General features: G+C 53.1%; 2 protein-coding genes and 2 long non-coding RNA genes across 6 annotated transcripts; all 4 read right to left on the reverse strand.

The window, feature by feature from the left end:
- Positions 1-2312: 2312 nt before the first annotated feature.
- On the reverse strand, positions 2313-6188 carry LOC145536578 (uncharacterized). The gene is made up of 5 exons (XR_014075906.1): positions 5936-6188; positions 5480-5656; positions 3293-5152; positions 2834-2962; positions 2313-2654 (listed from the first exon to the last, which is right to left on the reverse strand). It is a non-coding gene; the product is annotated as an uncharacterized LOC145536578 (long non-coding RNA).
- A 5501-nt stretch (positions 6189-11689) lies between these two features.
- On the reverse strand, positions 11690-13386 carry LOC145536579 (uncharacterized). Of its 2 annotated transcripts, none has more exons than XM_081566077.1 (3): positions 12868-13386; positions 12416-12541; positions 11690-12177 (listed from the first exon to the last, which is right to left on the reverse strand). In XM_081566077.1, the coding sequence occupies exons 1-3, from the start codon at positions 13206-13208 to the stop codon at positions 12075-12077; spliced, it is 570 nt and encodes a 189-aa protein (XP_081422203.1). In that variant the 5' UTR covers positions 13209-13386; the 3' UTR covers positions 11690-12074. The 2 variants fall into 2 exon arrangements, with proteins under 2 accessions (XP_081422203.1, XP_081422204.1); XM_081566078.1 differs by having other exon boundaries at positions 11690-12213.
- A 2390-nt stretch (positions 13387-15776) lies between these two features.
- LOC145536580 (uncharacterized) lies at positions 15777-19643 on the reverse strand. Its single transcript, XR_014075907.1, has 5 exons — positions 19401-19643; positions 18945-19121; positions 16757-18617; positions 16298-16426; positions 15777-16118 (listed from the first exon to the last, which is right to left on the reverse strand). It is a non-coding gene; the product is annotated as an uncharacterized LOC145536580 (long non-coding RNA).
- A 5509-nt stretch (positions 19644-25152) lies between these two features.
- Positions 25153-26859, reverse strand: LOC145536581 (uncharacterized). 2 transcript variants are annotated; one of them, XM_081566081.1, is made up of 3 exons: positions 26331-26859; positions 25879-25970; positions 25153-25676 (listed from the first exon to the last, which is right to left on the reverse strand). In XM_081566081.1, exons 1-2 carry the CDS (start codon positions 26626-26628, stop codon positions 25897-25899), a joined length of 372 nt encoding a protein of 123 aa, XP_081422207.1. In that variant the 5' UTR covers positions 26629-26859; the 3' UTR covers positions 25153-25676; positions 25879-25896. The 2 variants fall into 2 exon arrangements, with proteins under 2 accessions (XP_081422207.1, XP_081422205.1); XM_081566079.1 differs by having other exon boundaries at positions 25879-26004.
- Between the last annotated feature and the right edge of the window lie 582 nt (positions 26860-27441).

The raw sequence follows: 27441 nt of genomic DNA on the forward strand, positions 1-27441 counted from the left end.
GAAACCTGGTAAACGGTTCAGCCGTGAGGCCTCTAGGCGGCGCTCCACCCTTCGGTGTGAGGGCAGCGCCTCAGTGCGCGATGCTCAAACAGACGCTGCCGCCCTCCTCAAGGCGCGTGACTGTTTCCACGCCAAGCCTGCAAACCCCAAGTGAGCCCTGGTCCCTGTGCACCTTCAAGTCTGTGCTGCTGACAGCTTGGCGTCGCTCACAGGTGACCATCCTGCTGAGCGCAGGTCCTTTTCCTTGACTCCCAGAAGGGAGTTGGGCACCCCTGGGTCAGCGCTCGTCTGTCTCTCTGGTGTCTCGCACATAGCTCACATGTCTGTATGTGTGTCTGTGTGCATGATCGCATGAGCGGGTGCATGCCCATGGGCGTGTGTATGGGTGTGCTTGTAAGAGAGAGCGTGTGCACAGATTTATGCACATAGGCGTGTGAATGTGCTTATCTGTGTGTGTGCCCGAGAGAGTGCCCTTACACAGGTGCGTGCCCATCAGGTGTGTGCGTGGGTGTGTTTCAGAGAGAGAGCATATGCACAGATTCATGACATAAGCATGTGAGTGTGTCTGTGTGTGGAGGTGCTTGTGCGTGGGCATGTATGTGTGGTCACGAGAGAGCGTGTGGTCAGGGGCGTGCACATGGGTGTGTGTGTGTGTGTGTGTGTGCTTCAAAGAGGCCACGGTTGGGATGCACTCACGTGGGCATATGTCTCTGTGTGCGTGCTTTCAAGGTGCCTTCACATGGGAGTGGGGTGACCCGGCCCTGGAGGCATGATACGAGGGATGCGGAGCATACTGTGCCCGCCCACCTGGGGAGGGAAGCGGGGGGGGGGGGGACTGCTGTCAGACTCACTGGGGATGGCGTGGGGCTGGGCCGCCTGGGGCTCCAGGCACACAGACTGCAGGGACTCCAGGCTGGGGACTTACATCAGGCCCCCCAGAAGCACCGGTGGGACCGGCTGGACTCAAGGGCCGAGGGAAGGGCAATACCCCCTAGGACACCCCCAGTCTCTTGCCCTCTCCTGCTGGCACAACTCTCATGGCTTTCCCTTCCCCAAGAACAATGTCTTGAGGCTATCCAGAGGGCCGGAGGTACCGGGGGACCTCAACTGGAATGTGACCCTGTGTCTACTGGCCTGCTGGTCCACTTCTGTGTCTAGAAGGGGGTCAAGTCAACAGGCAAGGTACAGCCGGGGGAGACCACGGGGCTGGGGCAGCACTGCCTGGGCGTGGGGTTCATCTGCCAGGGACCACTGGTGCCACGGGAGGTGACTGCATCAGGGGTTGTACTTCAATCCGGTCCCTGAGCCCCACCCCCTGGCCGGAGAGTCCTCGGCCCCCCCAGCAGACTTCCCTCACCCCCACTGGAAGGGAAGAGCCACCAGCAGTGGCTGACCCTTTCCTGTGTGGGGGGCATCCCTGTCCCACCTTTCCACCCTCCCAGTTTCTGTTGATTCTGGCTCCCAGTCAGTTTTAGGGTGTGCAAAGACCTGGTCTACTGCCTATGTGTGTCCCCTGCTCTGTGGCCAAGAGGACACCAGCGGGGAGCCTGGACATGTCAATGTATGGCAGTAACCGCTGTAATATTGTAAAGTAATTAGCCTCCAATTAAAAAGATAAATTAATTTTTTAAAAAAGCAAGAGAGAAGTAAACAGTTAGGTCAGCATTTCTAATTGTTGGAATATAGTAATACTTTAAGGAAATAACCGTTAATGGAAAGATTTATAAATTCCACTAATTCATTAACCATAGTAATGAAAAACGTGGAAACAACTTACATGTTCCATAATGAGATTATTATTGTTGCTGTTGTTTTTATTTAAAGACCCAATTTTACTTTTTTGGCCACGCCACACGACATGTGGGATCGTAGTTCTGCTGCCAGGGACTGAACCTGCAGCCCTTACACTGGAAGTGCATAGTCTTATCCACCGGACTGCCTGGGAAGTCCCAATAATTACATTATCATGCATCTTATATCTATTCAATAACACATTTCTGAAGAGATTTTAGAAAGTGGAAAAGCTAGTATACTAAATGAAAAAAAATTCAGGAAAAAAATTAAAGCTAAACTTGATAACTTCTACATCACATGCTGTTATGTATTTAATGTGCAAGTACACCTAGAAAATATTCTTAAACGTTGACAGTATTTAGTGCTGAACATAGGGCTCGATTTTCATTTTCTGAAATTGTTTTCAATTCCCTTGTAATTGGAATTCAAACATCTGAATTTCAGTACCTTCCCTCTAACACGAGAACAAAGATAAAAAATGTTTTTAAAATCCAGAAGCGCATTAGCTGAAAAGAAACTGGGGCACAAAAAGTGACTCAGCTTTATTTTCTGCTGTAACAAACACTGAAGCACCCCACTCCTCAAGCAGCAGGGCAACAAAGCAAGTGAACCAACAGAGACCAAAGGCCAGTAAAGGCAAAAACTTAGACTCAAATAACAAAGTGGCGATGCCTCTTAGTTTGAATTCCCTATGCCCCGCCGAGCAGGGGACACAAGGTTAGGCCTCAGCCCCTTTCCTCAGCGAGGTGGGAGCCCAAGGCTCCGAATGTTCCGAATCACCAGGGAAAGCTGATCGAGGAATGGGTTCATGGAAAGTCGGATGAAAGCCAGGTCTTCACAGGTCTTCAGCAGTCCATGTACTAAAAGCAGGGAAAAGAAAATCAGGTTAAAGGGAAGATTGCTCCTGTAGGTCCAGGGTACCAACCCCCCTGCTTATACCAAGCCCCTCAGTGTCTCCATCATAGCACGCTTAAGAGGGAGCTCAGACCACAGCACCTGCCACCCCCCACTTCCCAAGGCAAACTCGTCTGGAACTGACACAAGCAGGTCACTGCCATTCACTGCAAATTCCCTCAGAACCAATCCTTGGTGGCGCTGGGCATCTGGGAGCAGAGATCTGCGAGCCATGTCTGCCTCCAGGGGTGACTGGAAAGGCACTCTGAGTGTGCTGGGAGAGACACGGTTAAGGCACCACCCATTACAGAATTTGCTGATTATCTCGGGCTTCCTCGCACCTCAGAGGCCTGCTTTTACCCCAGGATGCCCATCCTCCTGACCACAACCTGAGACCACCCTGAGCTGCCTCCCTAACCCTTCTGTCCATCTTCCCCACCCTCCAGGCTCCTCAGGCCTTGACAACCTCCTTTGCTGCCAGGCTGCCCAGTCCTGCTGCCCCGGATCGCCCCCGTACTCCCTTCTATCCCTTCCTCAGGCTGCCGGCATGTTTCCCTCCACCACACCACTGACCCCGCCCAGAAAGGCTCCCTGAAAAGGATACAGCACCGCCTCTCCACGTCTAGGCCTTACAGCCAAGGGTGCTACATCTCCAGCGGGTCCTAGGCCACCTGGTGCCCGCTCACCCCGGGGACGAGCTCCAGCGTCTTCCATCACCGCTCTTCCTCTGCCAGGCCCACCCCCGCCTTCTGGGGCCCGGGGACGATCCTCACCTTCAGCGCTGCCTGAACCACTCTGGCAAGGAGGTGCTCTGGAGCTATGCTGGTCATCTCGGCCCTCTGCGCCACCGGCACCACCACCCGACGCCTGCATGGCTGCTGTGCGTCTCCCTCAGACGCCAAATAAGGGGCGGAGAGACTGGGCCGCTCACGAAGTCCCTCCCCTTCTGCGCAAGGACGCCAAAAGTGCGCCTGCGCACACAGCCCAGCCACCCACGGGCTGCTATGGAGACCGTGTGAGGCTGGAGGGACTCGGCTCTGTCACAACGCCACGCTCCTTTCAGGTGCCCCCGATGCGCCTGCGCACACGGGCCCCTCCAGTGCCGGCTCAGATGGCGTGGAATGGAGCCCGCCAAGTGTGCACAGAGATGCCACTGAGACACAAATGCCGACTTTCCCGTCTCATGGCCTAAAGCTAGTTCCACAATGCGACTTTCGTTTCTCCAACGTATGCCACAGAAGGGTCTCACTGGACTAAGGTGGGAGTCGAGGGCAAGGGGCCAAGCCACACCACCCACCCTGGTCCCCTTTTTGCCCAGTCCACATCATAGCTGTGTTCTTTGACCGTAGTGATAGCTAGCACTTCCTATGGTCCAAGCGTTTTTTCAAGTGCTTTCATGTGTTCGTCCATCACGTCCGTTTTCAGACAGTATTGCCATGGCACAGGCCTCCCTTGTGGTTCAGCTGCTAAAGAATCTGCCTGCAGTGTGGGAGACCTGGGTTTGATCTCTGGGTTGGGAAGATCCCCTGGAGAAGGGAAAGGCTACCCACTCCAGTATTCAGGCCTGGAAAATTCCGTGGACTGTATAGTCCATGGGGTCGCAAAGAGTCAGACATGACTGAGCGACTTTCACTTCACTTCACTTCATAAAATGAGAAAATACTCCAAAATTAATACTGAATGGCAGTAAACTACTGTCTTATTCTCCGGCTTCTTACATTGTCTTCACTTATGTTGTACTCCTTGAATATCTGCATCTCAGAACTTCCCCTCCAACCAGAAGACAAATAGAGTATTAAGAAGTGCAGAAGCTAAAACTAGTCAGAGAGGGCACAGTAGCTCAGTTTCATTTTCTGCAGTTAACAATCACCAAACAAAGTATGGTGGACCCCGAACCCCCCAGCAGCAGCACAGGCACAAGATGAAGCAGAAATCAATGCCCTCGGGAAGGACACTTGAGGCTAGGGCACATGCGCTAGATTTAACCCTGACTTTCGTGCAGAGGCTTAGTAGAAAGGGCGGGGGGGGGCGCATAGTGCCGCATGGTCCGCATCACCAGGGAAATCTGCAGACAGAGGGTGATGGACGTCTGGAGCAGGGCATGGTCTTCAGCACTCAATTGGCTAAAATAAGGAGGGAAGATGAAATTCAAGCTCCCGACAAGAAGGAGGAAGTGGAGCATGTCCTTCCTCTGTCCCCGCACACTGACAAGCCCAGAGCACCACATTTCTCCTTTAGGCTTAACCCTCCATTATGGCTCCTCCCGGGCCAAGACGGGCCCTGGCCACTGCCCACCACCCCCTCCCCAGCCTGGGCCCCTGCCCCCTTTAGAACTGACAGAACCAACAAGCAGCCATTAACATTGAGCTCCTTCTGAACTGGCGCTCACAGCGGAGTACTTTGAGACAGGAAGTTGCGGGCGATTTTTGCCTGAGCGAGCGATGCAAAAGGTACGGTGAGAATGCTGGTGGAGATGTGGTTAAGGCACCATCCACATTTCTCATTTTGCCTGTACGTCAAGCTCCCTGCTCACGGAGACCCGCCTTCTCCCACAAGGTCGCCGCTGGACACTTTGGATATCACTGCCCCGACCCTCTGGATCCCTTCAGGTTGCTTTTCCTCACCACCGTGCCCTGGCAGCCAGACCACCCCTGACCCATACCCTTCAGCCCCCCAGAGTATCCTCCTCCTACACTTTAGGCCCCGCCGCCTGCAACCACCCAAACCACCCCTAGCCCACACCCGGAACCCCATGGCCGCCCGGCCCACTGGGGCTCCTGGAATAGGATACAACTGAACTGGTCAGTTACTCAGAACTCTGGCTCTGGGTGCAGTGTCTCTTCCCAACTGTGGTGTCTGAGGTAACCCCAGGATCTGCAGAATGTCACCAACTGCACCACCTGACTCTCCTGCAGCGCTGGGGCCTCTGGGATCACTCAGGTCGCCGGGGTCGCCAGGGACTGTAGGACTGACAGCGTCACCAGGGCCAGCTGGGTCACCAGGGCCATCGCGGCCACCAGCATCACCCAGCACACCTCGGCTGACACGTGCCGTGCCCGCTACAAAGGCCATGGCACCTGCATCTTCATCGGCTGCCCTCGTGGCTCCTCCACCATGTGCCTCGGACTCCATCTTGAACCCCTCTCCCCCTCACTCCGCGTTGGGAAAGACTGAACCCTCCCTATAGAACTGATCCCCGTAGTGCGACATGCAACTCAGCATCGGCAGAGCGCCTGCACAAACACACCCTGGTCCTGCCTCCCGATAGGTTCCCACCAACAGTTGGCTCCCACAGTGGCTGCAGGCTCTCCGGCAATAGGCGCTCCCTGCAGAAGCTTCAAGCGTTCACCCGATGTGTCACCCCAATGAGCCTGCACAGACACACCCACGTGGTCTGGGCCGTCTAAGTCAGCCCTGCCTCAGGCCTGGAAACCTGGTAAACGGCTTAGCCAGGAAGCCGCTGGGTAGCACTCCACCCTTTATTGTGTCCGCAGCTCCTCAGTGCGCATGCTCAAACAGACCCCACCCCACTCCTCAGGGCACGTGCCTGTTTCCCGTCCAAGCCTGCAAACCCCAGTGAGTCCTGGTCCCTGTGCACCTCCAAGACTGCAGTGCTACCAACCTGGCCACGCTCACAGGTGACCATCCTGCTGAGCGCAGGTCCTTGTTATTGACTTCCGGAAGGGAGTCGGGCACCCCTGGGTCAGGGCCGGTCTATCCCTCTGGTGTCCCACACGTAGGTCACGTCAGTGCAAATGTATCTGTGTGCGTGAGTGCATGGGCAGGTGCATGCCCATGGGCGTGTGCATGGGTGTGTTTCTGAGAGAGAGCACGTGCACAGGTTCACACGCATAGGCGTGTGCGTGTGTCTGTTTTTGCAGGTGTCTGCACGTGGGCATGTATGTGGGCAGGAGAGCATGTGGTCAGGTGCATGCACGCGGGCGTGTGAGTGTGCATGTGTGTGTGAAAGAGCACGGGTCAGATTAATGCACATGGGTGTCTCCGTGTGTGTGTGCTTGCACAGGTGCCTTCACATGGGAGTGGGGCGACCCGGCTCTGGAGTCCTGAGACTAGGGGTGTAGAGGGGGCTGTGCCTGCCCGCCTGGGGAGGGAAGCGGGGACTTCTGTGGGACTCACTGGGGACGGCGTGGGGCTGGGCCGCCTGGGGGTCCGGGCACACAGACTGCAGGGACTCCAGGCTGGGGACTTACACCTGGCATCCCAGAAGCACCGGTGGTACTGGCTGGATTAAAGGGCTGCAGGAAGGGCAGTGTTCCCCAAGACACCCCCAGTCTCTTGGCCCTCTGCTGACACAACTCTCATGGGCTTTCCCTCCCCAGGAACCAAGTCTTGGGGCTCGAGGTGCCAGGGGCCCTCAACCGGGAGGTGACCCTGTGTCTGCTGACCTTCTGGGCGCTGGTCTACTTCTGTGTCTGGGAGGGGGTATAGTCAACAAGCAAGGTACAGCCGGGGGTGATGGCGGGGCTGGGGCAGCACTGCCTGGGCGTGGGGTGCATATGCCAGGGAACCGCTGGTGCCACAGGAGGTGACTGGATCCGGGCCACTGCCCGAGGAGGAGGCAGATACTTCAATCCGGGCCCCTTGATCTCCACCCCCTGGCCGGATAGGCCTCTGGGCAGCCCGCCAAATCCCAGGCCAGCAGCCTTCCCCCACCCCCAGTGGAAGGATTCGATTTTCCTGCATTATCATGTTAGCTGTAGGAGTTTTGTAGATGACCTTGATCGGATTAAGAAAGTCTGTTTGTAGTCCTAGTTTTCCGACAGTTTTTATCATAGCGGTGGTTGAACGCTGTCAAATGCTTTTTCGGCATCTTGAGAAATGATCGTATGGCTTTTCTCCTGTTTTGTACTTAATATGATGGATAACACTGGTTGATGGGTTTTTTAATGCATAACCAATCTTTCATTCTTGGGATAGATCTCGTTTGGTCATAAGGCTGTATATGTCGCCGGATTAAATTTGATAACATTTCATATTTTGTGCTTAGCTTAATGAAGGATATTAGCCTGCGGTTCTCTTTTCTTGCAATATCATCATATGGCTTTGGTGTTTTGTAAGACTGGCCTCGGAAAATGATTTGAGAAGTGTTTCCCCTCCTCTGCTTTCTGAAAGAATTTGTATAGGATTGGTGATATTTCTCCTTTAAATATTTCATAGCGTTCCCTAGTTAAGTCACGTGGGCCTGGAGTTTTCTGTTCCGTATCTTTGATCGATTTAGGGATATTTAGGTTTCCCACTTCCTTCTTGAGTTAGTTTTGGGAATTTGTGTCATTCAAGGAATTTGTTATTTTCATCTACATTGGCAAACGTATTCGCAGACATTGTTCCTAATGTGCTGTGGTTGCTTGCACAATCCTGTCCGTCGCTGCGCGACCCCGTGGACCGTGGCCTGCCGGGTTCCTCTGTCCACAGGTATTGTCCAGGCCAGAATACTGGAGGGGGGTTCCCATGCCCTCCTTCAGGGGATCTCTCCAACCCAGGGATCGAACCCCGGTCTCCTGCATTGCAGGCGGATTCTTGACCTTCTGAGCCACTAGGGAAGCCCAAGAATACTGGAGTGGCTAGCCTATCCCTTCTCCAGGGGATCTTCCCAACCCAGGAGTGTAACTGGGGTCTCCTGCATTGCCAGTGGATTCTTTGCCAGCTGAGCTACCAGGGAAGCCCTTAAACCACCTGGTCTGTGGTATTTTATTATTATTCTGTTATGCCATGCTACGCGGACAAATGGGCTTCCAAGGTGGCTCAGTGGTAAAATAATCTGCCTGCCAAGCAGTAGATGTGAGTTCAGTCCTTGGTTCGGGAAGATCCCCTGAAGAAGGAAATGGCAACCCACTCCAGTATGCTTGCCTGGAAAACCCCACGGACACAGACAGAGGAGCCTGGTGGGCTACAGTTCATTGGGTTGCAAAAGAGTTGGGCACAGTTTAGCGACTAAACAACAAGCTGACAAATTCAGGGTAGGCAGGACAAAAGTGGACACTTTCATACCCAACTGGTTCGAGTCAAATCGATGCAACCGTTTTGGAGGGCATGGGGATATGTATAAAACATATTTGGGAATATGTGTAAAACATTTCAAAAAGAGATTACTTTTTCACCCAACAACCCTCCGTTTTAGCTCAGAATTATTGTACATAGTGAGCTGGTGGTAGTGGTCTGGTCACTCAGTCATGTCCGACTCTTGCAACTCCACAGACCGTAGCCCAGCAGGCTCCTCTGCCCATGGGATTTCTCAGGCAAGAATACTGGCGTGGTTTGCCATTTCCTTGTCCACATAATATGTTACACAAAAGCAAATGTACCAGGATGTCCATTTCAGCATTGTTTGTAATACTGAAAAACTGCAAACAGCCTAAAGGCCTAGTTACAAGAGACTGGTGAAAATAACTATGGATTACACATTCTGAGGGATATTAGACAGCTCTTACAAGTACTGCGGATGGCACAGGCTTTGCTGTATCCACCATATGGCCCACTTCTGGGTCAATTCTGGGTGCCCTGTCTGGAAAGGGATGGTCCTTCTCCTTATGCCCTTCCACCAGCTGCCCCTTGCAGTGTCCCTCTCCTCCTTTGACTTGTCTCTTTTTCAACCATGATATGAGTTGATGAGCAAGCAGCTAATCGCTTAACAAGAAAAGAGGCCTGTTTCTACCTTGAAGTAATAAATAAGGGCCAAGTCTTCAGACCGCATTAGTTACGTAAGAAAGAAAAGTATGATCCTTCAATTCACGAAGGGTCCAGCCTTGCTATTGCAAGTGAAAAATGAGTGGAACGAAAACGACCAAAATTGCCACTTTAGTTTTTAAGCCAAAGGGAGAGCTTCTGGGTCTGGGTAACTACCAGATACAGAGGTAGTTTCTGTCTTCAGGCATGGCTGGGCCCAGCATTTTGTCCCGGAGATTTGCCTTCTTGCTCCAACTCCCCCTCTGTCCTTTGCCAGCCTGCCTCCCCTAGAGAATCAAAGTGTCACTGGTTGGATGATATCACCACAGCAGGAGGAATGTGGTCCTCCAATGGCCAGGCCTGAGCCACATGCCCACCCGTGGAATCAAATGTGAAGTCAGCTCTATCACAGTCACAATGGCCTAGAGAAAAGGAAAGGGGCAGTTTTCCAGAGTGACAGCGTACCGGTGCCAAGAGAAGGAAAAGGGACACTGAATTACAAAACCCATCCATGTCCTCGACAGCGGTATAGACTTTGCATCAAATTCATAATCAATTTCCAGTGTTTAAAGGAACGAGACTGGGAACGAATATTTCTTAATCTAACAGTGTGTCCACGCTCAGTCACTCAGTCGTGTCCGACTCTTTGCGACCCCATGGACTGTAGCCCAGCAGGCTCCTCTGTCCATGGGATTTTCCAGGCACGAAGACTGGAGTGGGTTGCCGTTTTCTTCTCCAATTTTATACAGCTCTTAAATATACAATAATATACAATTATAACATACAATATTATACAGCTCTTAAAAAGTACTGCGGATGGCACAGGCTTTGCTGTATCCACCATATGGCCCACTTCTGGGTCAATTCTGGGTGCCCTGTCTGGAAAGGGATGGTCCTTCTCCTTGTAATATAAAGTGCCAATCAACTGTCCAGGTGGATTTTACTACCACTTAAGGGTTCTTGTTTGGCTTCCCAGGTGGTCCAGTGGTCAAGATTCTGCCTGCCAATCCAGGGCACATGGGTTCAGTCCCTGGGCCAGGAATAGCCCACATGCCTGGGGCAGCTAAGCTCGTGTGCCGCAACAACTGAGCGCACCACTGTCTAAAGTCTGTGCTCCTCGACAAGGGAAACCTCTGCAATGAGAAGCCTGAGCACAGCAGTTAGAGAGTAGCCTCTGCTGGCTGCAAGTACAGAAAACCTACACACAGTTAACAAGACGCAGCACAGCCAAAAAAAAAAAGAAAAAAAAATTCATAAATAAAATTTTTAAAAAGAGTCCCTGTTTCCAGCTATAGCCTTCTCGGCCATTGAAGATTTCAGTTAATTAAGTTCCTCCTACACCGAGATCCGCTCTGGTCCTACAGAGTCAATCTTAATAAGTAAGATCCAAAAAGGATCAAACTGTTTCCAAGCAACTTAACAGGATTCCAGAATACAGCTCAAGAAAAGTTTAGGCATAGAAAAATATTAAGCATGCAAGGGAAATTTGATACTGCTTGGCATCCAATCTAAAATTACCAGGAGGCAAAGAAGCAGGAAAATCAAATCCGTTATAACAGAGATCAGCGTGGTGGTGTTCAGTTGCTCAGTCGTGTCTATTTTCAACTCCATGAACTGCGGCAGGCCAGGCTTCCCTGTCCTTCACCATCTCCCAGAACTTGCTCAAACTCACGTCTGGTGTCGTGATGCCATCCAACCATCTCATCTTCTGTCATTCCCTTCTCCTCCTGCCTTCAATATTTCCCAGCATCAGAGTCTTTGCCAGTGAGTTGGATCTTCATATCAGGTGGCCAAAGTGATGGCAGATCTCATTTTAACAGAAATCAGTTAAAATCCATTAATTGGAAAGGAAGAAATAAATGTGCATGTATGTGCCTACAAAACGCTTGTCTAAGAGGGAGTTCCATGGGATCTACAAAAGAGCTATTACAAGTAATCCGTGACTTTAGCAAGGTTTCACGATACAAGGTTACTCTTGAGAGTGCCTTGAACTGCAAGGAGATCAAACTAATCAATCCTAAAGGAAATCAGTCCCGAATATTCATTGGAAGGACGGGTGCTGAAGCCGGAGCGACAACACTTCGGTCAGCAGAAGCCAAAAGCTGACTCACTGGAAAAGACTGTGATGCTGGGAAAGATTTAAGGCAAAAAGAGAAGGGGAGCACAGAAGGTGAGATGGTTAGATAGCACCACCGACTCAAAGGACATGAATTTGAGCCAATTCCAGGAGACAGCGGGGACACAGAGCCTGGTGTGCTACAGTCCATGGGATCGCAAAGACTCACCTGGACACAAAAGACTCAACAACAACAACAACAACATTCTGGTGTTTTATATATAAATGTAACTGTAAAACTGACAAAATATTCCAAAATCAATACCGAATGGCAGTACACAACTTTCTTATTCTCCCACTTCTTACATTGGCTTCCATTATGTTGTACTCCTTGAATACCTGGATCTCAGAACCTCTCCTCCAACTAAAAGACAAATGCAGTATTAGGAAGCGAACCCTCTAAAAATAAAGTCAGAGGCAGCACAGTAGCTCAGTTTTACTTTCTGCAGTTAACAATCACCAAACAAACGATGTGGACCCTGAGCCCCCAAGCAGCAGCACAGGCACAAGATGAAGCCCCATCAAAGTAATTCAGAAAGCAATGCCCTGGGGAAGGACACTTGAGGCTAGGGCACATAGGCTAGGTTTAAGCCCGTCTTCTCTGCTGAGGCTTAGCACGAGGACGGGGCACAAAGCGCTGCAAGGACTGCATCACCATGGAAAGCTGCCCCGCACAGAAGTCGATGGACCTGTGGAGCAGGACAGGGTCTTCAGCAGTCAATCGGCTAAAAGGGAGGGAAAATGAAATTCAAGCTCCTGCCAAGGAGGAGGAAGAGAAGCATGTCCTCCCTCTGTCCCCGCACACCGACAGAGCCCAGAGCACCACACTTCTCCTCTAGGCTTAACCCTCCATTATGGCTCCTCCTGGGCCGAGACTGGCCACCGTCCTCCACTCCCTCCCCAGCCCCGGCCCCCTTTAGAACTTACAGAACCAACATGCAGCCGTTAACATCGAGCTCCCTCCGAAGCGGCCCTGGCAGTTGAGTACGTGGAGTGAGGAAGTGGCGGGCGATGTCCGCCTGTGCGTGCGATGCGAAAAGCACACTGAGGCTGCTGGTGGAGATATGGTTAAGGCACCATCCACATGACTCACGTGGCTTGCACGTCAGGCTCCCTGCTCGTGGAGACTCGCCTTCTCCCACAAGGCCGCCGCCAGATACCCTGGCTATCACTGCCCGACCCTCTGGATCCCTTCAGGTTTCTTTCCGTCACCACCATCCCCTGGCAGCCAGACCACCCCTGACCCATACCCTCCAGCCCCGCAGAGTACCCTCCTCCCACGCTTTAGGCTCCACCACCTGCAACCCCCCAAACTACCCCTAGCGCACACCCCGACCCCTGCGGCCGCCCAGCCCACCGGGGCTCCCAGCATAGGATACCACTGGAGGGCTCGGTTAATCGGAACTCTGGCTCCGGGTGCAGCGTCTCCACCCGGCCCTGGCGCCTGCGGTGCCCCCGCGATCTGTGGCATGGCACCGGCTGCACCACCCGACTCTCCTGCAGCGCTGGGGCCTCTGGGATTAGCCTGGTCACCAGAGCCGCCAGGGACTCCTCGACTGACGGCGTCACCAGGGACAGCTGGGTCGCCAGGGCAATCGTGGCCACCAGCACCACCCTGCACGCCTTGGCCACCACCTGCCGTGCCCGCTGCAGAGGCCACGGCGACTGCGTCTTCATCGGCTGCCCTTGTGGCTCCTCCACCGTGTGCCTCGGACTCCATCTTGAACCCTCTCCCCCACCTCCGCGGCGGGAAAGACTGAACAGTCCCTACAAATACCAGTCCCGGAGTGAGACCTGCAACTCAGCAGAGCGCCCGCGCAAACCCACCCTGGTCCTGCCTCACGATTGGTTCCCACCGACAACGGGTGCCCTGCTGAAGCTTCGCGCATTCACGCACCACGTAGCCCCAACGCGCATGCGCAGACCCATACCCACGAGGTCTGGGCTCTCTTAAGTCAGCCCTGCCTCCGGCCGGGAAACCTGGTAAACGGTTCAGCCGTGAGGCCTCTAGGCGGCGCTCCACCCTTCGGTGTGGGGGCAGCGCCTCAGTGCGCGATGCTCAAACAGACGCTGCCGCCCTCCTCAAGGCGCGTGACTGTTTCCACGCCAAGCCTGCAAACCCCAAGTGAGCCCTGGTCCCTGTGCACCTTCAAGTCTGTGCTGCTGACAGCTTGGCGTCGCTCACAGGTGACCATCCTGCTGAGCGCAGGTCCTTTTCCTTGACTCCCAGAAGGGAGTTGGGCACCCCTGGGTCAGCGCTCGTCTGTCTCTCTGGTGTCTCGCACATAGCTCACATGTCTGTATGTGTGTCTGTGTGCATGATCGCATGAGCGGGTGCATGCCCATGGGCGTGTGTATGGGTGTGCTTGTAAGAGAGAGCGTGTGCACAGATTTATGCACATAGGCGTGTGAATGTGCTTATCTGTGTGTGTGCCCGAGAGAGTGCCCTTACACAGGTGCGTGCCCATCAGGTGTGTGCGTGGGTGTGTTTCAGAGAGAGAGCATATGCACAGATTCATGACATAAGCATGTGAGTGTGTCTGTGTGTGGAGGTGCTTGTGCGTGGGCATGTATGTGTGGTCACGAGAGAGCGTGTGGTCAGGGGCGTGCACATGGGTGTGTGTGTGTGTGTGTGTGTGTGCTTCAAAGAGGCCACGGTTGGGATGCATTCACGTGGGCATATGTCTCTGTGTGCGTGCTTTCAAGGTGCCTTCACATGGGAGTGGGGTGACCCGGCCCTGGAGGCATGATACGAGGGATGCGGAGCATACTGTGCCCGCCCACCTGGGGAGGGAAGCGGGGGGGGGGGGACTGCTGTCAGACTCACTGGGGATGGCGTGGGGCTGGGCCGCCTGGGGCTCCAGGCACACAGACTGCAGGGACTCCAGGCTGGGGACTTACATCAGGACCCCCAGAAGCACCGGTGGGACCGGCTGGACTCAAGGGCCGAGGGAAGGGCAATACCCCCTAGGACACCCCCAGTCTCTTGCCCTCTCCTGCTGGCACAACTCTCATGGCTTTCCCTTCCCCAAGAACAATGTCTTGAGGCTATCCAGAGGGCCGGAGGTACCGGGGGACCTCAACTGGAATGTGACCCTGTGTCTACTGGCCTGCTGGTCCACTTCTGTGTCTAGAAGGGGGTCAAGTCAACAGGCAAGGTACAGCCGGGGGAGACCACGGGGCTGGGGCAGCACTGCCTGGGCGTGGGGTTCATCTGCCAGGGACCACTGGTGCCACGGGAGGTGACTGCATCAGGGGTTGTACTTCAATCCGGTCCCTGAGCCCCACCCCCTGGCCGGAGAGTCCTCGGCCCCCCCAGCAGACTTCCCTCACCCCCACTGGAAGGGAAGAGCCACCAGCAGTGGCTGACCCTTTCCTGTGTGGGGGGCATCCCTGTCCCACCTTTCCACCCTCCCAGTTTCTGTTGATTCTGGCTCCCAGTCAGTTTTAGGGTGTGCAAAGACCTGGTCTACTGCCTATGTGTGTCCCCTGCTCTGTGGCCAAGAGGACACCAGCGGGGAGCCTGGACATGTCAATGTATGGCAGTAACCGCTGTAATATTGTAAAGTAATTAGCCTCCAATTAAAAAGATAAATTAATTTTTTAAAAAAGCAAGAGAGAAGTAAACAGTTAGGTCAGCATTTCTAATTGTTGGAATATAGTAATACTTTAAGGAAATAACCGTTAATGGAAAGATTTATAAATTCCACTAATTCATTAACCATAGTAATGAAAAACGTGGAAACAACTTACATGTTCCATAATGAGATTATTATTGTTGCTGTTGTTTTTATTTAAAGACCCAATTTTACTTTTTTGGCCACGCCACACGACATGTGGGATCGTAGTTCTGCTGCCAGGGACTGAACCTGCAGCCCTTACACTGGAAGTGCATAGTCTTATCCACCGGACTGCCTGGGAAGTCCCAATAATTACATTATCATGCATCTTATATCTATTCAATAACACATTTCTGAAGAGATTTTAGAAAGTGGAAAAGCTAGTATACTAAATGAAAAAAAATTCAGGAAAAAAATTAAAGCTAAACTTGATAACTTCTACATCACATGCTGTTATGTATTTAATGTGCAAGTACACCTAGAAAATATTCTTAAACGTTGACAGTATTTAGTGCTGAACATAGGGCTCGATTTTCATTTTCTGAAATTGTTTTCAATTCCCTTGTAATTGGAATTCAAACATCTGAATTTCAGTACCTTCCCTCTAACACGAGAACAAAGATAAAAAATGTTTTTAAAATCCAGAAGCGCATTAGCTGAAAAGAAACTGGGGCACAAAAAGTGACTCAGCTTTATTTTCTGCTGTAACAAACACTGAAGCACCCCACTCCTCAAGCAGCAGGGCAACAAAGCAAGTGAACCAACAGAGACCAAAGGCCAGTAAAGGCAAAAACTTAGACTCAAATAACAAAGTGGCGATGCCTCTTAGTTTGAATTCCCTATGCCCCGCCGAGCAGGGGACACAAGGTTAGGCCTCAGCCCCTTTCCTCAGCGAGGTGGGAGCCCAAGGCTCCGAATGTTCCGAATCACCAGGGAAAGCTGATCGAGGAATGGGTTCATGGAAAGTCGGATGAAAGCCAGGTCTTCACAGGTCTTCAGCAGTCCATGTACTAAAAGCAGGGAAAAGAAAATCAGGTTAAAGGGAAGATTGCTCCTGTAGGTCCAGGGTACCAACCCCCCTGCTTATACCAAGCCCCTCAGTGTCTCCATCATAGCACGCTTAAGAGGGAGCTCAGACCACAGCACCTGCCACCCCCCACTTCCCAAGGCAAACTCGTCTGGAACTGACACAAGCAGGTCACTGCCATTCACTGCAAATTCCCTCAGAACCAATCCTTGGTGGCGCTGGGCATCTGGGAGCAGAGATCTGCGAGCCATGTCTGCCTCCAGGGGTGACTGGAAAGGCACTCTGAGTGTGCTGGGAGAGACACGGTTAAGGCACCACCCATTACAGAATTTGCTGATTATCTCGGGCTTCCTCGCACCTCAGAGGCCTGCTTTTACCCCAGGATGCCCATCCTCCTGACCACAACCTGAGACCACCCTGAGCTGCCTCCCTAACCCTTCTGTCCATCTTCCCCACCCTCCAGGCTCCTCAGGCCTTGACAACCTCCTTTGCTGCCAGGCTGCCCAGTCCTGCTGCCCCGGATCGCCCCCGTACTCCCTTCTATCCCTTCCTCAGGCTGCCGGCATGTTTCCCTCCACCACACCACTGACCCCGCCCAGAAAGGCTCCCTGAAAGGGATACAGCACCGCCTCTCCACGTCTAGGCCTTACAGCCAAGGGTGCTACATCTCCAGCGGGTCCTAGGCCACCTGGTGCCCGCTCACCCCGGGGACGAGCTCCAGCGTCTTCCATCACCGCTCTTCCTCTGCCAGGCCCACCCCCGCCTTCTGGGGCCCGGGGACGATCCTCACCTTCAGCGCTGCCTGAACCACTCTGGCAAGGAGGTGCTCTGGAGCTATGCTGGTCATCTCGGCCCTCTGCGCCACCGGCACCACCACCCGACGCCTGCATGGCTGCTGTGCGTCTCCCTCAGACGCCAAATAAGGGGCGGAGAGACTGGGCCGCTCACGAAGTCCCTCCCCTTCTGCGCAAGGACGCCAAAAGTGCGCCTGCGCACACAGCCCAGCCACCCACGGGCTGCTATGGAGACCGTGTGAGGCTGGAGGGACTCGGCTCTGTCACAACGCCACGCTCCTTTCAGGTGCCCCCGATGCGCCTGCGCACACGGGCCCCTCCAGTGCCGGCTCAGATGGCGTGGAATGGAGCCCGCCAAGTGTCCACAGAGACGCCACTGAGACACAAATGCCGACTTTCCCGTCTCATGGCCTAAAGCTAGTTCCACAATGCGACTTTCGTTTCTCCAACGTATGCCACAGAAGGGTCTCACTGGACTAAGGTGGGAGTCGAGGGCAAGGGGCCAAGCCACACCACCCACCCTGGTCCCCTTTTTGCCCAGTCCACATCATAGCTGTGTTCTTTGACCGTAGTGATAGCTAGCACTTCCTATGGTCCAAGCGTTTTTTCAAGTGCTTTCATGTGTTCGTCCATCACGTCCGTTTTCAGACAGTATTGCCATGGCACAGGCCTCCCTTGTGGTTCAGCTGCTAAAGAATCTGCCTGCAGTGTGGGAGACCTGGGTTTGATCTCTGGGTTGGGAAGATCCCCTGGAGAAGGGAAAGGCTACCCACTCCAGTATTCAGGCCTGGAAAATTCCGTGGACTGTATAGTCCATGGGGTCGCAAAGAGTCAGACATGACTGAGCGACTTTCACTTCACTTCACTTCATAAAATGAGAAAATACTCCAAAATTAATACTGAATGGCAGTAAACTACTGTCTTATTCTCCGGCTTCTTACATTGTCTTCACTTATGTTGTACTCCTTGAATATCTGCATCTCAGAACTTCCCCTCCAACCAGAAGACAAATAGAGTATTAAGAAGTGCAGAAGCTAAAACTAGTCAGAGAGGGCACAGTAGCTCAGTTTCATTTTCTGCAGTTAACAATCACCAAACAAAGTATGGTGGACCCCGAACCCCCCAGCAGCAGCACAGGCACAAGATGAAGCAGAAATCAATGCCCTCGGGAAGGACACTTGAGGCTAGGGCACATGCGCTAGATTTAACCCTGACTTTCGTGCAGAGGCTTAGTAGAAAGGGCGGGGGGGGGGCGCATAGTGCCGCATGGTCCGCATCACCAGGGAAATCTGCAGACAGAGGGTGATGGACGTCTGGAGCAGGGCATGGTCTTCAGCACTCAATTGGCTAAAATAAGGAGGGAAGATGAAATTCAAGCTCCCGACAAGAAGGAGGAAGTGGAGCATGTCCTTCCTCTGTCCCCGCACACTGACAAGCCCAGAGCACCACATTTCTCCTTTAGGCTTAACCCTCCATTATGGCTCCTCCCGGGCCAAGACGGGCCCTGGCCACTGCCCACCACCCCCTCCCCAGCCTGGGCCCCTGCCCCCTTTAGAACTGACAGAACCAACAAGCAGCCATTAACATTGAGCTCCTTCTGAACTGGCGCTCACAGCGGAGTACTTTGAGACAGGAAGTTGCGGGCGATTTTTGCCTGAGCGAGCGATGCAAAAGGTACGGTGAGAATGCTGGTGGAGATGTGGTTAAGGCACCATCCACATTTCTCATTTTGCCTGTACGTCAAGCTCCCTGCTCACGGAGACCCGCCTTCTCCCACAAGGTCGCCGCTGGACACTTTGGATATCACTGCCCCGACCCTCTGGATCCCTTCAGGTTGCTTTTCCTCACCACCGTGCCCTGGCAGCCAGACCACCCCTGACCCATACCCTTCAGCCCCCCAGAGTATCCTCCTCCTACACTTTAGGCCCCGCCGCCTGCAACCACCCAAACCACCCCTAGCCCACACCCGGAACCCCATGGCCGCCCGGCCCACTGGGGCTCCTGGAATAGGATACAACTGAACTGGTCAGTTACTCAGAACTCTGGCTCTGGGTGCAGTGTCTCTTCCCAACTGTGGTGTCTGAGGTAACCCCAGGATCTGCAGAATGTCACCAACTGCACCACCTGACTCTCCTGCAGCGCTGGGGCCTCTGGGATCACTCAGGTCGCCGGGGTCGCCAGGGACTGTAGGACTGACAGCGTCACCAGGGCCAGCTGGGTCACCAGGGCCATCGCGGCCACCAGCATCACCCAGCACACCTCGGCTGACACGTGCCGTGCCCGCTACAAAGGCCATGGCACCTGCATCTTCATCGGCTGCCCTCGTGGCTCCTCCACCATGTGCCTCGGACTCCATCTTGAACCCCTCTCCCCCTCACTCCGCGTTGGGAAAGACTGAACCCTCCCTATAGAACTGATCCCCGTAGTGCGACATGCAACTCAGCATCGGCAGAGCGCCTGCACAAACACACCCTGGTCCTGCCTCCCGATAGGTTCCCACCAACAGTTGGCTCCCACAGTGGCTGCAGGCTCTCCGGCAATAGGCGCTCCCTGCAGAAGCTTCAAGCGTTCACCCGATGTGTCACCCCAATGAGCCTGCACAGACACACCCACGTGGTCTGGGCCGTCTAAGTCAGCCCTGCCTCAGGCCTGGAAACCTGGTAAACGGCTTAGCCAGGAAGCCGCTGGGTAGCACTCCACCCTTTATTGTGTCCGCAGCTCCTCAGTGCGCATGCTCAAACAGACCCCACCCCACTCCTCAGGGCACGTGCCTGTTTCCCGTCCAAGCCTGCAAACCCCAGTGAGTCCTGGTCCCTGTGCACCTCCAAGACTGCAGTGCTACCAACCTGGCCACGCTCACAGGTGACCATCCTGCTGAGCGCAGGTCCTTGTTATTGACTTCCGGAAGGGAGTCGGGCACCCCTGGGTCAGGGCCGGTCTATCCCTCTGGTGTCCCACACGTAGGTCACGTCAGTGCAAATGTATCTGTGTGCGTGAGTGCATGGGCAGGTGCATGCCCATGGGCGTGTGCATGGGTGTGTTTCTGAGAGAGAGCACGTGCACAGGTTCACACGCATAGGCGTGTGCGTGTGTCTGTTTTTGCAGGTGTCTGCACGTGGGCATGTATGTGGGCAGGAGAGCATGTGGTCAGGTGCATGCACGCGGGCGTGTGAGTGTGCATGTGTGTGTGAAAGAGCACGGGTCAGATTAATGCACATGGGTGTCTCCGTGTGTGTGTGCTTGCACAGGTGCCTTCACATGGGAGTGGGGCGACCCGGCTCTGGAGTCCTGAGACTAGGGGTGTAGAGGGGGCTGTGCCTGCCCGCCTGGGGAGGGAAGCGGGGACTTCTGTGGGACTCACTGGGGACGGCGTGGGGCTGGGCCGCCTGGGGGTCCGGGCACACAGACTGCAGGGACTCCAGGCTGGGGACTTACACCTGGCATCCCAGAAGCACCGGTGGTACTGGCTGGATTAAAGGGCTGCAGGAAGGGCAGTGTTCCCCAAGACACCCCCAGTCTCTTGGCCCTCTGCTGACACAACTCTCATGGGCTTTCCCTCCCCAGGAACCAAGTCTTGGGGCTCGAGGTGCCAGGGGCCCTCAACCGGGAGGTGACCCTGTGTCTGCTGACCTTCTGGGCGCTGGTCTACTTCTGTGTCTGGGAGGGGGTATAGTCAACAAGCAAGGTACAGCCGGGGGTGATGGCGGGGCTGGGGCAGCACTGCCTGGGCGTGGGGTGCATATGCCAGGGAACCGCTGGTGCCACAGGAGGTGACTGGATCCGGGCCACTGCCCGAGGAGGAGGCAGATACTTCAATCCGGGCCCCTTGATCTCCACCCCCTGGCCGGATAGGCCTCTGGGCAGCCCGCCAAATCCCAGGCCAGCAGCCTTCCCCCACCCCCAGTGGAAGGATTCGATTTTCCTGCATTATCATGTTAGCTGTAGGAGTTTTGTAGATGACCTTGATCGGATTAAGAAAGTCTGTTTGTAGTCCTAGTTTTCCGACAGTTTTTATCATAGCGGTGGTTGAACGCTGTCAAATGCTTTTTCGGCATCTTGAGAAATGATCGTATGGCTTTTCTCCTGTTTTGTACTTAATATGATGGATAACACTGGTTGATGGGTTTTTTAATGCATAACCAATCTTTCATTCTTGGGATAGATCTCGTTTGGTCATAAGGCTGTATATGTCGCCGGATTAAATTTGATAACATTTCATATTTTGTGCTTAGCTTAATGAAGGATATTAGCCTGCGGTTCTCTTTTCTTGCAATATCATCATATGGCTTTGGTGTTTTGTAAGACTGGCCTCGGAAAATGATTTGAGAAGTGTTTCCCCTCCTCTGCTTTCTGAAAGAATTTGTATAGGATTGGTGATATTTCTCCTTTAAATATTTCATAGCGTTCCCTAGTTAAGTCACGTGGGCCTGGAGTTTTCTGTTCCGTATCTTTGATCGATTTAGGGATATTTAGGTTTCCCACTTCCTTCTTGAGTTAGTTTTGGGAATTTGTGTCATTCAAGGAATTTGTTATTTTCATCTACATTGGCAAACGTATTCGCAGACATTGTTCCTAATGTGCTGTGGTTGCTTGCACAATCCTGTCCGTCGCTGCGCGACCCCGTGGACCGTGGCCTGCCGGGTTCCTCTGTCCACAGGTATTGTCCAGGCCAGAATACTGGAGGGGGGTTCCCATGCCCTCCTTCAGGGGATCTCTCCAACCCAGGGATCGAACCCCGGTCTCCTGCATTGCAGGCGGATTCTTGACCTTCTGAGCCACTAGGGAAGCCCAAGAATACTGGAGTGGCTAGCCTATCCCTTCTCCAGGGGATCTTCCCAACCCAGGAGTGTAACTGGGGTCTCCTGCATTGCCAGTGGATTCTTTGCCAGCTGAGCTACCAGGGAAGCCCTTAAACCACCTGGTCTGTGGTATTTTATTATTATTCTGTTATGCCATGCTACGCGGACAAATGGGCTTCCAAGGTGGCTCAGTGGTAAAATAATCTGCCTGCCAAGCAGTAGATGTGAGTTCAGTCCTTGGTTCGGGAAGATCCCCTGAAGAAGGAAATGGCAACCCACTCCAGTATGCTTGCCTGGAAAACCCCACGGACACAGACAGAGGAGCCTGGTGGGCTACAGTTCATTGGGTTGCAAAAGAGTTGGGCACAGTTTAGCGACTAAACAACAAGCTGACAAATTCAGGGTAGGCAGGACAAAAGTGGACACTTTCATACCCAACTGGTTCGAGTCAAATCGATGCAACCGTTTTGGAGGGCATGGGGATATGTATAAAACATATTTGGGAATATGTGTAAAACATTTCAAAAAGAGATTACTTTTTCACCCAACAACCCTCCGTTTTAGCTCAGAATTATTGTACATAGTGTGCTGGTGGTAGTGGTCTGGTCACTCAGTCATGTCCGACTCTTGCAACTCCACAGACCGTAGCCCAGCAGGCTCCTCTGCCCATGGGATTTCTCAGGCAAGAATACTGGCGTGGTTTGCCATTTCCTTGTCCACATAATATGTTACACAAAAGCAAATGTACCAGGATGTCCATTTCAGCATTGTTTGTAATACTGAAAAACTGCAAACAGCCTAAAGGCCTAGTTACAAGAGACTGGTGAAAATAACTATGGATTACACATTCTGAGGGATATTAGACAGCTCTTACAAGTACTGCGGATGGCACAGGCTTTGCTGTATCCACCATATGGCCCACTTCTGGGTCAATTCTGGGTGCCCTGTCTGGAAAGGGATGGTCCTTCTCCTTATGCCCTTCCACCAGCTGCCCCTTGCAGTGTCCCTCTCCTCCTTTGACTTGTCTCTTTTTCAACCATGATATGAGTTGATGAGCAAGCAGCTAATCGCTTAACAAGAAAAGAGGCCTGTTTCTACCTTGAAGTAATAAATAAGGGCCAAGTCTTCAGACCGCATTAGTTACGTAAGAAAGAAAAGTATGATCCTTCAATTCACGAAGGGTCCAGCCTTGCTATTGCAAGTGAAAAATGAGTGGAACGAAAACGACCAAAATTGCCACTTTAGTTTTTAAGCCAAAGGGAGAGCTTCTGGGTCTGGGTAACTACCAGATACAGAGGTAGTTTCTGTCTTCAGGCATGGCTGGGCCCAGCATTTTGTCCCGGAGATTTGCCTTCTTGCTCCAACTCCCCCTCTGTCCTTTGCCAGCCTGCCTCCCCTAGAGAATCAAAGTGTCACTGGTTGGATGATATCACCACAGCAGGAGGAATGTGGTCCTCCAATGGCCAGGCCTGAGCCACATGCCCACCCGTGGAATCAAATGTGAAGTCAGCTCTATCACAGTCACAATGGCCTAGAGAAAAGGAAAGGGGCAGTTTTCCAGAGTGACAGCGTACCGGTGCCAAGAGAAGGAAAAGGGACACTGAATTACAAAACCCATCCATGTCCTCGACAGCGGTATAGACTTTGCATCAAATTCATAATCAATTTCCAGTGTTTAAAGGAACGAGACTGGGAACGAATATTTCTTAATCTAACAGTGTGTCCACGCTCAGTCACTCAGTCGTGTCCGACTCTTTGCGACCCCATGGACTGTAGCCCAGCAGGCTCCTCTGTCCATGGGATTTTCCAGGCACGAAGACTGGAGTGGGTTGCCGTTTTCTTCTCCAATTTTATACAGCTCTTAAATATACAATAATATACAATTATAACATACAATATTATACAGCTCTTAAAAAGTACTGCGGATGGCACAGGCTTTGCTGTATCCACCATATGGGCCACTTCTGGGTCAATTCTGGGTGCCCTGTCTGGAAAGGGATGGTCCTTCTCCTTGTAATATAAAGTGCCAATCAACTGTCCAGGTGGATTTTACTACCACTTAAGGGTTCTTGTTTGGCTTCCCAGGTGGTCCAGTGGTCAAGATTCTGCCTGCCAATCCAGGGCACATGGGTTCAGTCCCTGGGCCAGGAATAGCCCACATGCCTGGGGCAGCTAAGCTCGTGTGCCGCAACAACTGAGCGCACCACTGTCTAAAGTCTGTGCTCCTCGACAAGGGAAACCTCTGCAATGAGAAGCCTGAGCACAGCAGTTAGAGAGTAGCCTCTGCTGGCTGCAAGTACAGAAAACCTACACACAGTTAACAAGACGCAGCACAGCCAAAAAAAAAAAAGAAAAAAAAATTCATAAATAAAATTTTTAAAAAGAGTCCCTGTTTCCAGCTATAGCCTTCTCGGCCATTGAAGATTTCAGTTAATTAAGTTCCTCCTACACCGAGATCCGCTCTGGTCCTACAGAGTCAATCTTAATAAGTAAGATCCAAAAAGGATCAAACTGTTTCCAAGCAACTTAACAGGATTCCAGAATACAGCTCAAGAAAAGTTTAGGCATAGAAAAATATTAAGCATGCAAGGGAAATTTGATACTGCTTGGCATCCAATCTAAAATTACCAGGAGGCAAAGAAGCAGGAAAATCAAATCCGTTATAACAGAGATCAGCGTGGTGGTGTTCAGTTGCTCAGTCGTGTCTATTTTCAACTCCATGAACTGCGGCAGGCCAGGCTTCCCTGTCCTTCACCATCTCCCAGAACTTGCTCAAACTCACGTCTGGTGTCGTGATGCCATCCAACCATCTCATCTTCTGTCATTCCCTTCTCCTCCTGCCTTCAATATTTCCCAGCATCAGAGTCTTTGCCAGTGAGTTGGATCTTCATATCAGGTGGCCAAAGTGATGGCAGATCTCATTTTAACAGAAATCAGTTAAAATCCATTAATTGGAAAGGAAGAAATAAATGTGCATGCATGTGCCTACAAAACGCTTGTCTAAGAGGGAGTTCCATGGGATCTACAAAAGAGCTATTACAAGTAATCCGTGACTTTAGCAAGGTTTCACGATACAAGGTTACTCTTGAGAGTGCCTTGAACTGCAAGGAGATCAAACTAATCAATCCTAAAGGAAATCAGTCCTGAATATTCATTGGAAGGACGGGTGCTGAAGCCGGAGCGACAACACTTCGGTCAGCAGAAGCCAAAAGCTGACTCACTGGAAAAGACTGTGATGCTGGGAAAGATTTAAGGCAAAAAGAGAAGGGGAGCACAGAAGGTGAGATGGTTAGATAGCACCACCGACTCAAAGGACATGAATTTGAGCCAATTCCAGGAGACAGCGGGGACACAGAGCCTGGTGTGCTACAGTCCATGGGATCGCAAAGACTCACCTGGACACAAAAGACTCAACAACAACAACAACATTCTGGTGTTTTATATATAAATGTAACTGTAAAACTGACAAAATATTCCAAAATCAATACCGAATGGCAGTACACAACTTTCTTATTCTCCCACTTCTTACATTGTCTTCCATTATGTTGTACTCCTTGAATACCTGGATCTCAGAACCTCTCCTCCAACTAAAAGACAAATGCAGTATTAGGAAGCGAACCCTCTAAAAATAAAGTCAGAGGCAGCACAGTAGCTCAGTTTTACTTTCTGCAGTTAACAATCACCAAACAAACGATGTGGACCCTGAGCCCCCAAGCAGCAGCACAGGCACAAGATGAAGCCCCATCAAAGTAATTCAGAAAGCAATGCCCTGGGGAAGGACACTTGAGGCTAGGGCACATAGGCTAGGTTTAAGCCCCTCTTCTCTGCTGAGGCTTAGCAGGAGGAGGGGGCACAAAGTGCTGCAAGGACTGCATCACCACGGAAAGCTGCCCCACACAGAAGTCGATGGACCTGCGGAGCAGGCCAGGGTCTTCAGCAGTCAATCGGCTAAAAGGGAGGGAAAATGAAATTCAAGCTCCTGCCAAGGAGGAGGAAGAGAAGCATGTCCTCCCTCTGTCCCCGCACACCGACAGAGCCCGGAGCACCACACTTCTCCTCTAGGCTTAACCCTCCATTATGGCTCCTCCTGGGCCGAGACTGGCCACCGTCCTCCACTCCCTCCCCAGCCCCGGCCCCCTTTAGAACTTACAGAACCAACATGCAGCCGTTAACATTGAGCTCCCTCCGAATCGGCCCTGGCAGTTGAGTACGTGGAGTCAGGAGGTGGCGGGCGATGTCCGCCTGTGCGTGCGATGCGAAAAGCACATTGAGGCTGCTGGTGGAGATATGGTTAAGGCACCATCCACATGACTCACGTGGCTTGCACGTCAGGCTCCCTGCTCGTGGAGACTCGCCTTCTCCCACAAGGCCGCCGCCAGATACCCTGGCTATCACTGCCCGACCCTCTGGATCCCTTCAGGTTTCTTTCCGTCACCACCATCCCCTGGCAGCCAGACCACCCCTGACCCATACCCTCCAGCCCCGCAGAGTACCCTCCTCCCACGCTTTAGGCCCCGCCACCTGCAACCCCCCAAACTACCCCTAGCGCACACCCCGACCCCTGCGGCCGCCCAGCCCACCGGGGCTCCCAGCATAGGATACCACTGGAGGGCTCGGTTAATCGGAACTCTGGCTCCGGGTGCAGCGTCTCCACCCGGCCCTGGCGCCTGCGGTGCCCCCGCGATCTGTGGCATGGCACCGGCTGCACCACCCGACTCTCCTGCAGCGCTGGGGCCTCTGGGATTAGCCTGGTCACCAGAGCCGCCAGGGACTCCTCGACTGACGGCGTCACCAGGGACAGCTGGGTCGCCAGGGCAATCGTGGCCACCAGCACCACCCTGCACGCCTTGGCCACCACCTGCCGTGCCCGCTGCAGAGGCCACGGCGACTGCGTCTTCATCGGCTGCCCTTGTGGCTCCTCCACCGTGTGCCTCGGACTCCATCTTGAACCCTCTCCCCCACCTCCGCGGCGGGAAAGACTGAACAGTCCCTACAAATACCAGTCCCGGAGTGAGACCTGCAACTCAGCAGAGCGCCCGCGCAAACCCACCCTGGTCCTGCCTCACGATTGGTTCCCACCGACAACGGGTGCCCTGCTGAAGCTTCGCGCATTCACGCACCACGTAGCCCCAACGCGCATGCGCAGACCCATACCCACGAGGTCTGGGCTCTCTTAAGTCAGCCCTGCCTCCGGCCGGGAAACCTGGTAAACGGTTCAGCCGTGAGGCCTCTAGGCGGCGCTCCACCCTTCGGTGTGAGGGCAGCGCCTCAGTGCGCGATGCTCAAACAGACGCTGCCGCCCTCCTCAAGGCGCGTGACTGTTTCCACGCCAAGCCTGCAAACCCCAAGTGAGCCCTGGTCCCTGTGCACCTTCAAGTCTGTGCTGCTGACAGCTTGGCGTCGCTCACAGGTGACCATCCTGCTGAGCGCAGGTCCTTTTCCTTGACTCCCAGAAGGGAGTTGGGCACCCCTGGGTCAGCGCTCGTCTGTCTCTCTGGTGTCTCGCACATAGCTCACATGTCTGTATGTGTGTCTGTGTGCATGATCGCATGAGCGGGTGCATGCCCATGGGCGTGTGTATGGGTGTGCTTGTAAGAGAGAGCGTGTGCACAGATTTATGCACATAGGCGTGTGAATGTGCTTATCTGTGTGTGTGCCCGAGAGAGTGCCCTTACACAGGTGCGTGCCCATCAGGTGTGTGCGTGGGTGTGTT

The sequence above is a fragment of the Giraffa tippelskirchi genome, chromosome X, assembly GCF_054371585.1.
Source record: "Giraffa tippelskirchi isolate mGirTip1 chromosome X, T2T-mGirTip1v1.2.pri, whole genome shotgun sequence".
In the NCBI taxonomy this organism is placed as follows: domain Eukaryota; kingdom Metazoa; phylum Chordata; class Mammalia; order Artiodactyla; family Giraffidae; genus Giraffa; species Giraffa tippelskirchi.